General features: G+C 36.3%; 1 protein-coding gene across 1 annotated transcript in view; it reads right to left on the bottom strand.

Annotated features, from left to right (window-relative positions):
* CCDC150 (coiled-coil domain containing 150) overlaps positions 1 to 15000 on the bottom strand; it is a 90749-nt gene that overhangs the window by 43179 nt on the left and 32570 nt on the right. Inside the window, 1 exon segment of the mRNA XM_007465706.1 lies at positions 5182 to 5310. Within this exon segment, the coding sequence (XP_007465768.1) occupies positions 5182 to 5310 (129 nt within the window).

The raw sequence follows: 15000 nt of genomic DNA on the forward strand, positions 1-15000 counted from the left end.
TTATTTCATACCTACTTATACATATTCATACTTCCAGTTTTTTAAAGTTTCACTTTTTCAAAAAAAATTTTTTTAAATAGATCTTTATTGGAGTATAATTGCTTCACAATACTGTGTTAGTTTCTGTGTTAGTACAACAAACTGAATCAGCCATATGCATACATATGTCCCCATATCCCCTCCCTCTTGAGCCTCCCTCCCACCCTCCCTATCCCACCCCTCTAGGTCATCGCAAACCACCGAGCTGATCTCCCTGTGCTATGCTGCTGTTTTCCCACTAGCTATTTTACATTTGGTAGTGTATATATGTCGATGCTACTCTCACTTTGCCCCAGCTTCCCCCTCCCACCCTATGTCCTCAAGTCCATTCTCTATGTCTGCATTTTTCTTTAAAGGAACTAATTTATTTATCTATGTATTTTGGCTGTGTTGGGTCTTCATTGCTGCGCGCGGGCTTTCTCTAGTTGCGCCGGGTGGGGGTCACTCTTCCTTGAGGTGTGTGGGCCTCTCATTGTGGTGGCCTCTCCCGTTGCAGAGCACAGGCTCCAGGCACGCAGGCCTCAGCAGCTGTGGCACACGGGCTCAGTAGTTGTGGCTTGCAGGCTCCAGAACGGGGCCCAGCTGCTCCGCGGCATGTGGGACCTTCCCAGACCAGAGCTCGAACCTGTGTCCCCCGCATTGGGGGGCAGATTCTCAACCACTGAGCCACCAGGGAAGTTCCTCTATGTCTACATCTTTATTCCTGTCTTGCAACTAGGTTCATCAGTACCATTTTTTTTTTTTTAGATTCCATATATATGTGTTAGCATATGGTATTTGTCTTTCTCTTCCTGACTTACTTCACTCTGTATGACAGACTCTAGGTCCATTCACTTTCAATCGTTGCGTGTTGCTCCCACTAAAGCAAAGGAAAATATTTTTTTAAAGCATTCAGACCAATAAAGTATTGGTTTCAAAATAACCTAAGGAAAATGTACACTGCTATCAATAAATAGGAGGCTAGTAATAATATATTATCATAACATTAGTCATCAATTAATTTTCCGTCTGTGGAAGACATACAGTCCTCCTTTACCACAATATTTTTCATTTTGGAAACTATGATGTAAAATCATCCCATGAATGCAACATTTGGGATTATGTTTTGATCAAGCCTTCAGCAGAAAATATATCACAAGGATGGCCAATAATGCTACAAAAACAAAGCTACACCACAACCATAAAAGCTGAATTATTTAAAACTTAAAATTCAGTTCCAAGTCCTATAAATCAAAGTGCCCAATGTGTTGCAAAATGTAGGTATAGCTTATAAAAAGTCAACAGCCAGATTTAACCAAAAATATGCTAGCTATTACAAATAAAAACACTCAAAAATAACTTTGCTTGCCTTCTTGGAATGTGGAAGACTTTTAATTTTTTTAAATAACTTGGATAGTCTGGGTCTCTTATAAAATGTGTCCAAGAATTTTTAAAATAATGGCACTTTTTTCCTCAATAAAATTCCCTCTTTTAGGCAAAGGCATAAAGAATTCTATTACTCTTTCAAATACACTTTAAAAATAATTTCCCCTTTTTGCCACCAAAGAAAACACTAATGCACTGATAAGTGAAAACTAAGAAAAATCAAAATGTGATACTGTTTGACACAAAGTCACTTATTTAAATTTATGACAAACAAAAATAAATTGTTCCAGTTGCTAAAGAAAAGTAGATGTTAAGGCAGTAACTTAAATTACTGTTTTCATATTATTTAAATAGGCCCTGTACTTAAGAAAATTGATGGAACACCAGAAATTAGAGAGAGACCACTTAAATGAGTGAATATCTCAGATTCTGAGTTGTGGAATGCAGAACTCAATGTAACCTTTGCTTAAATAATCTTGGCAATATACTATAAAGATTATTAATATACAGAGCAAAACGGAAACTGGAGTATTACCTGAGAAACAGCATACCAAGAAAAATGCTAATGGTTAGAATATACATCTTAACTCAAGCACAAAAACATCACTTCTTGGAAAAGCAGGAAGCTAACACAGAAAGAATTATCTTAAGATATGAAAGGTAGGTTGACAAGGATCAACAGTAAGCCACAAAGTGATTTCTAAAATAATTTTAAAAATCTGGGTAAGCTCTAAAAGTTAGCAGAAGCTGTTAGAAGGATACATAAAACCAAGAGATAGTAGCATCTTGGCAAAGCTGTTTTATAAGTAGATTGTTAAGTAGGAATTTTATTCAAAATGTTTAACAACCAGTATGACATAGGCCCCCGCAAATGGAACCAACTCTGTCACCCTCACAAGTATACACTGACTGAATGTCACTCTAGTTTTAAGAAATACTACATTTAATACATTGTTTAATTTCAAGTCATTATAATCCTAGTCGTGTATGCAACTAATCCTACTTCTGTCTGGTGCTACCATTTGAAAATGTGTGTTTAAAATACAAATGAGAAGTGGGGCAAATAGTCATTTAACTTGAATCCAGGAATAGTAACCTTCTCACATTTGGATCTTTTCTCATTGTGTTTCCCTGCATGACTGCCTGTGGTAACGGACTTAAATTACACCATCATTCATAGCAAACAGACTTGTGGTTGCCAAGGGGGAGGGGAGAATGGGGGAGGGAGGGAGTGGGAGTTTGGGGTTAGCAGATGCAAGCTATTATATATAGGATATATAAACAACAAGTTCCTACTGTATAGCACAGGGAACTATATTCAATATCCTGTGATACACCACAATGGAAAAGAATATTTAAAAATATAAAAGTATAACCGAATCACTTTGCTGTACAGCAGAAATTAACACAACATTGTAAATCAACTATATTTCAATAAAAATTTTTAAAAATTACACAGTCATTAAAGTCTGAAATGGCAAACATAAACCTAAAATTAGGAAGTGTGAGAAAAAGAAGAAATGATATTTATACAAGTATACTGTATATGTTGGCCCTGTGAGGGGCACTTTACTCACAGTATGACATTTAATCCTCACAGCCTGGTAAGACAGACATGACCCTCTTTGTGCTCTACCGAATAGACATTTCTTAAACACCTATTATGTATTAGGCGCTATGGTAGGCAAGGGAGTATACAGATGAGTAACTACTCTTCTTGCATTAGAAGAGAGTGAAGGCAGATGCATAAGCAGGTCAATTTCTAACTTAGTAGTTAGAAATGTAGTAACTATTTTGATATGGGTATGTACAGTAGAACCCCACAGTTAGGGGAGATCCCCTTGGCGCTGAAGGCCATAGAGGTTAAGAACTTGCCCAGATCACACAGTAAATGGAGCCAAGTATCTTAACCAGGTCTGAATTTAAATGTGTGGTGTGGCATACACAACACACACTCATATGTATATCTCTAAAAATCAGTAAGAGGTTATACTAGAGGGTAGTTTTCATTGAGAATTTCAAGTGTTAATTCTCAAAGAACAAAAATATACTGCCGGCATTGAATGGCAATAGGTTTAATGACATTGCTGGGATTGGAAAAAAAAAAAGTTCTTAACCTCTTTCCTCAAGACTCATACAGCCAAGTGAAGCACTTCCAGGCAGGCTTGGTCAGAGAAGATTCTATGCATAGACATATAAGCTGGAATTGAGGTATGGGATATCACGGGGAGACCTTAATCAAGGGGTGCTGTGGACAAGCAAGAATCAACATTGAGCAAATCATTTGCAAGACCCATCAAAGTCACTAATAGGTTAAGGCCACAGGCCTGCTCACTGGCAGTAGAGACATGAAAGAATCATGCAGACTGAGATATGGTCTCCAGAGAGACCCAAACCAGGTGGGTGGATAAGCCTAGCAGAGGCCTGGCCAATAGGAAAGGACATGGATGAATCTTTAATCTTGGGGGAGGGAGGCGTGGTTTGAGACAGTACCAGGAATTAGAGTTAAGGAACCTTGTTGCTCTGATAGGAACTTACAAGCTTTCTTCTGAGACAGTTGAGATACTAAGAATTCAATAAATGTTAGCAATGCTCTACATGCTTTACATGTATTAACTTACTTAACCTCAACAACCTCCTAATAATAGTATGATTATCCCCATTTTGACAGATTAAGAAACTCAGGCTCCGAGAGGTTAAGGATCACACCCAAGGTCACAGCCAAAATTGAAACATAGATAGTCTGGCTCTAAAGTCGTGAAAATGTAAGAGTATTTATACATATATTTTTAATTTTTATTTATTTATTTTTGGCTGTATGGGGTCTTTGTTGCTGCGCACGGGCTTTCTCTAATTGCAGTGAGTGGGGGCTACTCTTCATTGGGGTGCATGAGCTTCTCATTGCGGTGGCTTCTCTTTGTTGCAGAGCACAGGCTCTAGGCATGCGGGCTTCAGTAGTTGTGGCACGAGGGCTCAGCAGTTGTGGCTCGCAGGCTCTAGAGCGCAGGCTCAATAGTTGTGGCGCATGGGCTTAGTTGCTCCGCGGCATGTGGGATCTTCCTGGACCAGGGCTCGAACCCGCATTGGCAGGCGGATTCTTAACCAGTGCACCACCAGGGAAGTCCCAGGATTTAGATTTAGTCTGTAATTTTTTATAGTTGAAGTAATGAGCATCTTATGACAGAGTTTGAAAGAATTTAGTTCAGATTAAGGCAGGCTTCACATCAGGGCCTTCTTTGGAATTTTGAAAGATGATTTGCATGTTATAGAAGCAATGGCTAATTCTTTCTCAAGTATTCAGAAGCACATGGAAAACTTATTAGCTGTTTAACATAACAATCATCTCTTTAAGTCTCCTTCACCTGGAGATGTTTTAAGAATTCTACCATTTATTTGTAATGGATTGACCTTGTCAAATAGCTTTTAGGAATCCAACTTACTATTGATTTCCTAATGGATGGAACTGTCAGAAAGAGAAAAAAAATACAAGTTCGTTCCTCACAATTTATGGAAAAGAAAATATTTTAAAACATTAGAAATATTGGTGCTTTTCAGCATTATAGATCATCTGTGTAGGCAGACATTTAAAGGCTGTCTTAAACTCTTGTTTTCCTAAATCCTCTATTGTCTGAATACCATAGGGCTCTCTGACATATTTAGCCTGCATTATTCAGACTTGTGATAATTATCAAAAAAAAAAAAAAAAAAGAAGGAAACCCATCTCCTGATTTCTGATTGTTTTTTTAAAACTCATAGTCATTAATTGCTACTTTAGACTGACTTTTTATACCCCCAATGGTAATCAGAAGTTGCTTGCTCAAGTTCTAGGGAAGCAATTTGATCTGCCAGTTGCTTATTCTTTTCCTCTAGAGTCTGCAGGTTGCAGGTTAATGCATTTATGTCTACCTTTAGAAGAAAAAAGAGAAAAGAATTCTATGCCAGATCCAAAAATATTATCTTTTTTTTAAAATGACATTTTTAACTGTAAAATAAATGGTATCTTATGAATATGTTTCACTGCTTTTTAGTTGTCTTTAGCAGGAGAGTTATTACAAATTGCATAGTGTACATTTACTAGAAGTGAAAGTCCTTCTGGTACTTGGTACTTATTTATATATTAACTCAAGCATATAAATATAGATGCAAAAATACTCCAAAAAATATTAGCAAAATGAATCCAGCAATATATAAAAGGATAACAAATCAGGACTAAGTGTAGTTTATTCTGGTAATACAAGGCTTGTTCAACATTCAAAATTAATTACTATAATTCACCACATCAGTAGACTATAGAAGAAAAACCATATGACCATCTCAGTAGACACACACAGAAAAAGCATTTCACAAAATTCAAATTAATTTATGATAAAAACCCAGTAACCTAGAAATGAAAGGGAACCATCTCTGTGTGATAAATTATGTCTGTAAAAACCTACAACTAATATCAGTATTGGTGGAAGACTGAATGTTTTCCCCTAAGACTGGGAAAAAGGCAAGGATATCTGCTCTTGCCATTCCTATTCAGTATCATACGGGAGGCCTTAGCTGGTGCAACAAGGTAAGAAAAAGTAATAAAAAGCATAGAAATTGGAAAGGGAGAAATAAAACTGTCTCTACTTACAACAGACATGATAGTCTACATAGGAAATCCCAAAGAATCTACAAAAGAAATCCTAGAATAAGTGAGTTTAGTAAGGTTGAAGGATACAGGGTCAAATCAATTGTATTTCTATATATTAGCAACAAACAATTGGAAATTGATATTTCTTAAAAGTTCCATTTATAACAGTACCAAAATCCATGAAATTCTTAGGTACAAATCTAAGAAAAAATATGTCCAATATTTGACATGCTGAAAATTACAGTATGCTGACAAGATAAATCAAAAGCCTAAATAAAATGGTGAGACATACTGTGTCCCTGTATTAGGAAGATACAATATTGCTAAGATGTCAGTTCTCTTTAATCCCAATTTAAATTGTGTGGGATAATTTACCAGTGTCCACCCTTTGGTGGGGTCTAGACTGTGAGGCTAGAAAAAAATGCCCTGTAAGAAATGCTAAAGGGAGTTCTTCAGGCTGAAATAAAAGGGAATTAGATAATAACTGGAATCCACATAAAGAAATAAAGGGTACCAGAAAATGTAGCAACATAGGTACATGTAGAAGACATATAAATATGTAGTTTTTGTTTGTAACTCTGTTATCTATAAATCAAAAATATATAGTAAAAGAAAGGTTAAGGGAATTAAAACAGTGCACCAGAAATATCTACTTAACACAAAGGAAGGCAGTACTAGAGAAACAGAGGAACAAATATCACATAAAACATACAAAAAAATAGTAAAGTAGCAGATGTAAATCCTACCTTATGGGTAATTATGTTAAATATTAATGGATTAAACACTCCAACTAAGAAGCAAAGACAGGCAAAATAAATTTTTTCAAAGACCCAACTGTATGCTATTTATAAGAGACACACTTTAGATCCAAAGACACAAATGGGTTGAAGATAAAAGGATGGAAAAAGATATATGATGTAAACAGTAATCTGAAAAGAGCTGAAGTGGCTACACTAACATGAGACAAAATAGATATTAAGACAAAAATCTGTGAGATAAAGAAGGACATTATATATTGAAAAAAGGATCAACCCATTAAAAAGATAAACATTTATAAATGCATTTGCATCTAACAACACAACCCCAATGAAGCAAAAACAATACAGCAAAAACTGACAGAATTGAAGGGAGAAATAACAATTCAACAGTAACAGTCAAAGACTTAATATCCCTCTTTCAATAATAGGTGGAACAGTTAGATGATCAATGAAGAAACAACTGATGACTTGAACAACACTATAAAGCAACTGGACCTAACAGACATCTTTAGAACACTCCTCCAAACAATAATAGAATACACATTTTTCTCAAGTGCACATGAAGCATGCTCTAGGATATACCACATGTTAAACCATAAAACAACTCTCAATAAATTTGAAAGGACTGAAATTATATAAAGTATGTTCTCCAGCAACAATAAAATAAAATTAAATGAATAAAATAAGGAAATTTGGAAAATTCACATATATGGGGAAATTCAACAACATATTTCTAAATAACCAATGGGTCAAAGAGGAAATTACAAAGGAAATTAAAGAATATTTTGAGATGAATGAAAATGAAAATATAACATGATAAACAAAATGTATGGTATGCAGCTAAAGTGGTGCTTAGAGGAAAATCTGTAGCTGTATAAACTTATATTTAAAAAAAGAGAAATATCTCATATCAATAACCTAAGCATCCATCTTAAGAATCTAGAAAAAGAAAAGCAAATTAAACTCAAAGCAAGCAAAAGGAAGAAAATAATAAGGATTATAGCAGAAATAAAACAGAGGCTAGAAAAACAATAGAGAAAATCAGTAAAACCAGAAGTTGGTTCTTTGACAAGATCAACAAAATTGACAAACCGCTGTGGTATTAACCAAGAAAAAAAAAAGAATACACAAATTGTTAAAATTAGAAATGAAAGAAGAGACATTATATTGAACTTCCAGAAATAAAAAAGGGGCTACTATGAACAACTGCATCCCAATAAATTACATAGCCTAGATGAAATGGACAAATCCTAGAAAGACCCAAATGACTGAAACTCAAAAAAAAAAAAAATGTAGAAATATGAATTGAACTATAACAAATAAAGAGACTGGGTCAATAATAATAATAATTAAAAACAAAACACTCCCCACAAAGAAAAACCTAGAACCAGATGGCTTCACTGTTGAATTCTACGAAACACTGAAAGAATTAACACCAATCCCTCACAAAGTCTTCTCAAAATAGAAGGAGAGGGAACACTGTCAAATCATTTTAAGAGGCCAATATTATTGAATACCTTGATACCAAAACCAAAGATGTCACAAGAAAAAAACCCAAAAAACTATGGGATAACCCTTATTAATACAGATTTTTAAATCCTCAACAAAATAATAGCAAGCCAAATCAAACAACATATGAAAAGGATTATACACCATGATCAAGTGAAATTTAGCCCCCAAAGGAAAACTTGGTTCAACATTTGAAATCAATCAATGTAATACACCTTAGTAATAGAATAAAGGACAAAATCCACAAGATTATTCCAACAGATATAGAAAAAGCAACTGAACAAGTTCAACATATTTTCATGATAAAAATTCCCAACAAACCAGGAATAGAAGGGAATTTCCTCATCCTGATCATGGGCATTTAGGAAAAGCACACAGCTAACATCATACTTAATGGTGCCAAACTGAAAGTTAACCCTCTAAACTCAGGAACAAAACAAGGATGTCTGCTCTCATCACTTCTATTCAACCTCTCATGGCTGGAGGTTCTAGCCAAAGCAATTACACAAGAAAAAGAAACAAACGGCAACAAATTGGAAAGAAAAAAATAAAACTATCTCCATTTGCAAATGGCACAATCTTATATAGAGAAAATATATACTCTATTGTTAAGACCACAATACTCTCCAAATTGATCTACAGGATCAATACAAACCCTATCAAAATTCCAGCTCCTCTTTTTGTGCAGAAATGGAAAATCTGATCCTGAAATTCATATAGAAATGCAAGGATCCAGAATAGTCAGACAATCTCAAAAAAATAGTTGGCGGACTCACACATCTCAATTTTAAAACTTATTACAAAGCTACAGTAATCAAGACCATGTGGTACTGGCATACGTACGGTCATATATATCAATGCAATGGAATTGAGAGTCCAGAAATAAGCCCATGCATCTATGGTTAACTAGATTTTGACAAGGGAGCCGAGATCATTCAATAGAAAGAACAGTCTTCCAACAAATTGTCCTGGGATAACTGGATATCCACAGGCAAAATAATGAAGTTAAACCTCTACCTCATACCATATATAAAATTTAACACAAAATGGATCAAAGATCAAAATGTAGTCTGTAAAACTATAAAATTTTTAGAATAAAAAATGGGTGCAGGATGACAGTTGCAAGATGGGGGAGTAGAAGGACATGAACTCACTCCTTCATACAAAAACACCAAAATCACAACTAACTGCTGAACAACCATAGACAATAAAACACTAGAACCTACCTAAAGAGATACCCTACATCCAAAGACAAAGAGGAAGCCACAACAAGATGGTAGGAGGGGCACAGCTGCAATAAAATCAAATCCCATACCCACTGGGTGGGTGACCCACAAACTAGAAAGTAATTATACCTGAAAAGTTCTCCCACAGGACTGAAAGTCCAGAGTCCCATGTCAGCCTTCCCAGCGTGGGCCCTGGTAAGAGGAGGAGGAGCCCCCAGAGAATCTGGTTTTGAAGGCCAGCGGGGTTTGATCACAGGAATTCCACAGGACTGGAGAAACAGAAACTCCACTCTTGGAGGGCACAGACGAGGTCTCATGTACACCAGAACCCAGGTAAAAAAAGCAGTGACCTCATAAGAGGTTGGGCCAGACCTACCTGCTAGTATTGGAGGGTCTCCTGGAGAGGCAGGGGAGGAGCTGTGGCTCACTGCAGGTACAAAGACACTGGCAGCAGTAGTTGTGGGGAGTAATCATTAGCATGAGCACTCCTGGAGGCTGCCATTTCCTCCCAATGACCTAGCCCCACCCAAGAGCCTGTAGGCTCCAGTGCTGGGATGCATCAGGCCAAACAACCAACAGGGTGGGGAATACAGTCCCACCCATCAGCAGACAGGCTGCTTAAAGTCTTCCTGAGCATGGCCCTGCCCAGAGGGACAAGAACCAGCTCTGCCCGCCAGTGGGCAGGAAGCAGGAAGCCTGCACAAGCCTCTGAGACAGCCTCATCCACCAGAGGACAGACAGCAGAAGCAAGAAGAACTACAATCCTGCAGCTTGCAGAATGGAAACCGCAATCACAGAAAGTTAGACAAAATGAGATGGCAAAGGAATATGTCCCAGATGAAAGAACAAGATAAAACACCAGAAGAACAACTAAGTGAAGTGGAGATAGGCCATCTACTGGAAAAAGAATTCAGAGTAATGATATTGAAAATGTTCCAAGATCTCAGGAAAAGAATGGAGGCACAGACTGAGAAGATACAAGAAATGTTTTAAAAAGACATAGAAGAACTAAAGACCAAACAAACAGAGATGTACAATACAATAACTGAAACAAAAAACACACTAGAAGGAATCAATAGCAGAACAACTGAGGCAGAAGAATGGATAAATGAGCTGGAAGACAGAATGGTGGAAATCACTGCCATGGAGCAGAATAAAGAGAAAAGAATGAAAAGAAATGAAGACAGTCTAAGAGACTTCTGGGACAACATTAAATGCACAAACATTCACATTATAGGCCTCCCAGAATGAGAATAGAGAGAGAAAGGACCTTTGAAAATATTTTAAGAGATAATAGCTGAAAACTTCCCGAACATAGAAAAGGAAACAGTAACCCAAGTCCAGGAAGCAAAGCGACTCCCAGGTAGGATGAACCCAAGGAGGAATATGCCAGGACACACAGTAATCAAACTGACAAAAATTAAAGACAAAGAAAAGATATTAAAAGCAACAAGGGAAAAGCAACAAATAACATACAAAGGAATTCCCGTAAGGTTATCAAGTGATTTCTCAGCAGAAACTCTGCAGGCCAGAAGGCAGTGGCAAGATATATTTAAAGTGATGAAAGGAAAGAACCTACAACCGGGAATACTCTACCCACGAAGGCTCTCATTCAGATTTGAAGGAGAAATAAAAAGCTTTATAGACAAGCAAAAGCCAAGAGAATTCAGCACCACCAGACCAGCCTTGCAACAAATGCTAAAGGAACTTCTCTAGGTGGAAAAGAAAAGGCCACAACTAGAAACAAGAAAATTATGAATGGAAAGCTCACCAGTAAAGGCAAACATACAGTTAATGTAGGAAATCATCTGCACACAAATATGATATCAAAACCAGTAACTGTGAGAAGAGGAGAGCACAAATGCAGGATATTGGAATTGCATTTGAAATTAAAAGACTAGCAACTTAAAGCAATCTTCTTTATATATAGACTGCTATATCAATAGCTCATGGGAACCATAAACCGAAAATCTGCAATAGATACAAAAAAGAAAAAGGAATCGAAACACAACATTAAAGTTAGTCATCAAATCACAAGATAAGAGAACAAAAGAGGAAGGAAAGAAGAAAGACCTACAAAAACAAATCTAGGGAATTGCCTGGTGGGCCAGTGGTTAGGACTTGGCACTTTCACTGCCATGTCCCAAGTGCAGTCCCTGGTCAGGGTACTAAGATTTCAGAAAACAAGGGGTGCAGCCAAAAAAACCCCACAAAAAAACACCAAAATCCAAAACAATTACAAAAATGGCAAGAGGAACACACATATTGATAATTACCTTAAATGTAAATGGATTAAATGCTCCAACCAAAAGACACAGACTGCCTGAATGGATACAAAAACAAGATCCGTATATACGTTGTCTATAAGAGACCCACCTCAGATCTAGGGATACATACAGACTGAAAGTGAGAGGATGGAAAAAGATATTTCATGCAAATAGAAATCAAAAGAAAGCTGGAGTAGCCATACTCATATCAGACAAAATACACTTTAAAATAAAGACTGTTACAAGAGATAAAGAAGAACACTACATATTGATCAAGAGATCGATCTAAGAAGAAGCTATAACAATCAAAAACATATATGTACCCAATAGAGGAGCACTCCAATATATAGGGCAAATACTAAGCCATAAAAGGAGAAATTGACAGTAATACAATAATAGTGGGGGACTTTAACACCCCACTTTCATCCAAGAACAGATCATCCAGACAGAAAATCAATAAGGAAACAAAGGCCTTAAATGACACATTAGACCAGATGGACTTAACTGATACTTATAGAGCATTTCATTCAAAAGCAGCAGAGTACACATTCCTCTGAAGTGCACATGGAATATTCTCTAGGACTGATCACAAAGAGCGTCTTGGTAACTTTAAAGAAACTGAAATCATATCAAGCATTTTTTCCAACCACAATGCTATGAGATTAAAAATCAACTACAAGAAAAAACTGTAAAAAACACAAACATGTGGAGGCTAAACAATATGTTACTAAACAACTGATGGATCACTGAAGAAATCAAAGAGGAAATAAAACAATACTAACAGACAAATGAAAACCAAACCACAATGATCCAAAATCTATGGGACGGAGCAAAAGCAGTTCTAACAGGGAAGTTTCTAGCAATAAAATCTTACCTTAGGAAACAAGAAGAATCACATATAAACAACCTAACCTTACACCTAAAGCAACTAGAAAAAGAAGAACAAACAAAACCCAAAGTTAGTAGAAGGAAAAAAATTATAAAGATCAGAGCAGAAAGAAATGAAATAGAGACAAAGAAAACAACAGAAAAGATCAATGAAACTAAAAGCTTGTTCTTTGAGAAGATAAACAAAATTGATAAACCTTTAGCCAGACTCATCGAGAAAAAGAGGGAGAGGGCTCAAATCAGTAAAATTAGATATGAAAAAGGAGAAGTTACAACAATCACCATAGAAATACAAAGGATCATAAGAGACTGCTACAAGCAACTATATGCCAATAAAATAGAAAACCTAGAAGAAATGGACAAGTTCTTAGAAAAATATAATCTCCCAAGACTGAACCAGAAAGATATAGAAAATATGAACAGACCAACCACAAGCACTGAAATTAAAACTGTGCTTTAAAAACTCCCATCAAACAGAAGTCCAGGACCAGATGGCTTCACAGTCGACTTCTATCAAACATTTAGAGAAGTGCTAACACTTATCCTTCTGAAACTATTCCAAAACACTGCAGAGGAGGGAACACTCCCAAACTCATTCTATGAGGCCACCATCACCCTGATACCAAAACCAGACAAAGATACCACAAAAAAGGAAAATTACAGGCCAATATCACTGATGAACACAGATGCAAAAATCCTCAACAAAATACTAGTAAACCAAATCCAACAATACATTAAAAGGATCATACACTACGATCAAGTGGAATTTATCCCAGGGATGCAAGGATTTTTCAGTATCTACAAATTAATCAGTGTGATACACCACATCAACAAATTGAAGAATAAAAACCATATGATCCTCTCAATAGATGCAGAAAAAGCTTTTGACAAAATTCAACACCCATTTATGATAAAAACTCTACAGAAAGTGGGCACAGAGAGAACCTTCCTCAACATAATAAAGGCTGTATATGACAAACCTACAGCTAACGTCATACTCAACTGTGAATAGCTGAAAGCACCTCCCCTAAGATCAGGAACAAGACAAGGATGTCCACTCTCACCACTTTCATTCAACACAGTTTTGGAAGTCCTAGTCATGGCAATCAGAGAAAAAAAAGAAATAAAGGAATCCAAACTGGAAAAGAAGAAGTAAAACTGTCACTGTTTGCAGGTGACATGATACTATACATAGAAAATCCTAAAGATACTACCAGAAAACTACTAGAGCTCATCAATGAATTCAGTCAAGTTTCAGGATACAAAATTAATACACAGAAATCTGTTGCATGTCTATACACTAACAATGAGAGATCAGAAGGAGAAATTAAGGAAACAATCCCAATTACCATCGTATTAAAAAGAATAAAACACCTAGGAATAAACTTACCTAAGGAGGCAAAAGACCATTATTCTGAAAACTATAAGATGCTGATGAAAGAAATCAAAGATGACACAGATGGAAAGATATACCATGTTCTTGGATTGGAAGAATCAGTATTGTCAAAATGACTATACTACCCAAGACGATCTACAGATTTGATGAAATCCCTACCAAATTACCAATGGCATTTTTCACAGAGCTAGAACAAAAAATCTTAAAATCTGTATGGAGACACAAAAGACCCTGAATAGCCAAAGCACTCTTGAGAAAGAAAAACGAAGCTGGAGGAATCAGGCTCCCTGACTTCAGACCATACTACAAAGCTACAGTAATCAAAACAGTATCATACTGGCACAAAAACAGAAATATAATTCAATGGAACAGGATAGAAAGCCCAGAAATAAACCACACACCTATCATCAATTAATCTACAATAAAGGAGGCAAGACTACACAATGGAGGAAAGACAGCCTCTTCAATAAGTGGTGCTGGGAAAACTGTATAGCTACATGTAAAAGAATGAAATCAGAACACTCCCTAACACCATACAGAAAAATAAACTCAAAATGGATTAAAGACCTAAATGTAATACTGGACACTATAAAACTCTTAGAGGAAAACATAGGAAAAACACTCTTTGACATAAACCACAGCAAGATTTTTTTGACCCACCTCCTAGAGTAATGAAAATAAAAACAAAAATAAACAAATGGGACCAAATTAAACTGAAAAGGTTTTTAACAGCAAAAGAAACCATAAACAAAATGAAGACAACCCACAAAATGGGAGAAAATATTTGTAAACAATGCAACCGACAAGGGATTAGTCTTCAAAACATACAAACAGCTCATGTGGCTCAATACCAAAAAAACGACCCAATCAAAAAATGGGCAGAAGACCTAAATAGACATTTCTCCAAAGAAGACATACAGATGGCCAAGAG

The sequence above is a fragment of the Lipotes vexillifer genome, unplaced genomic scaffold (genome assembly GCF_000442215.2).
Source record: "Lipotes vexillifer unplaced genomic scaffold, Lipotes_vexillifer_v1.1 scaffold113, whole genome shotgun sequence".
In the NCBI taxonomy this organism is placed as follows: domain Eukaryota; kingdom Metazoa; phylum Chordata; class Mammalia; order Artiodactyla; family Lipotidae; genus Lipotes; species Lipotes vexillifer.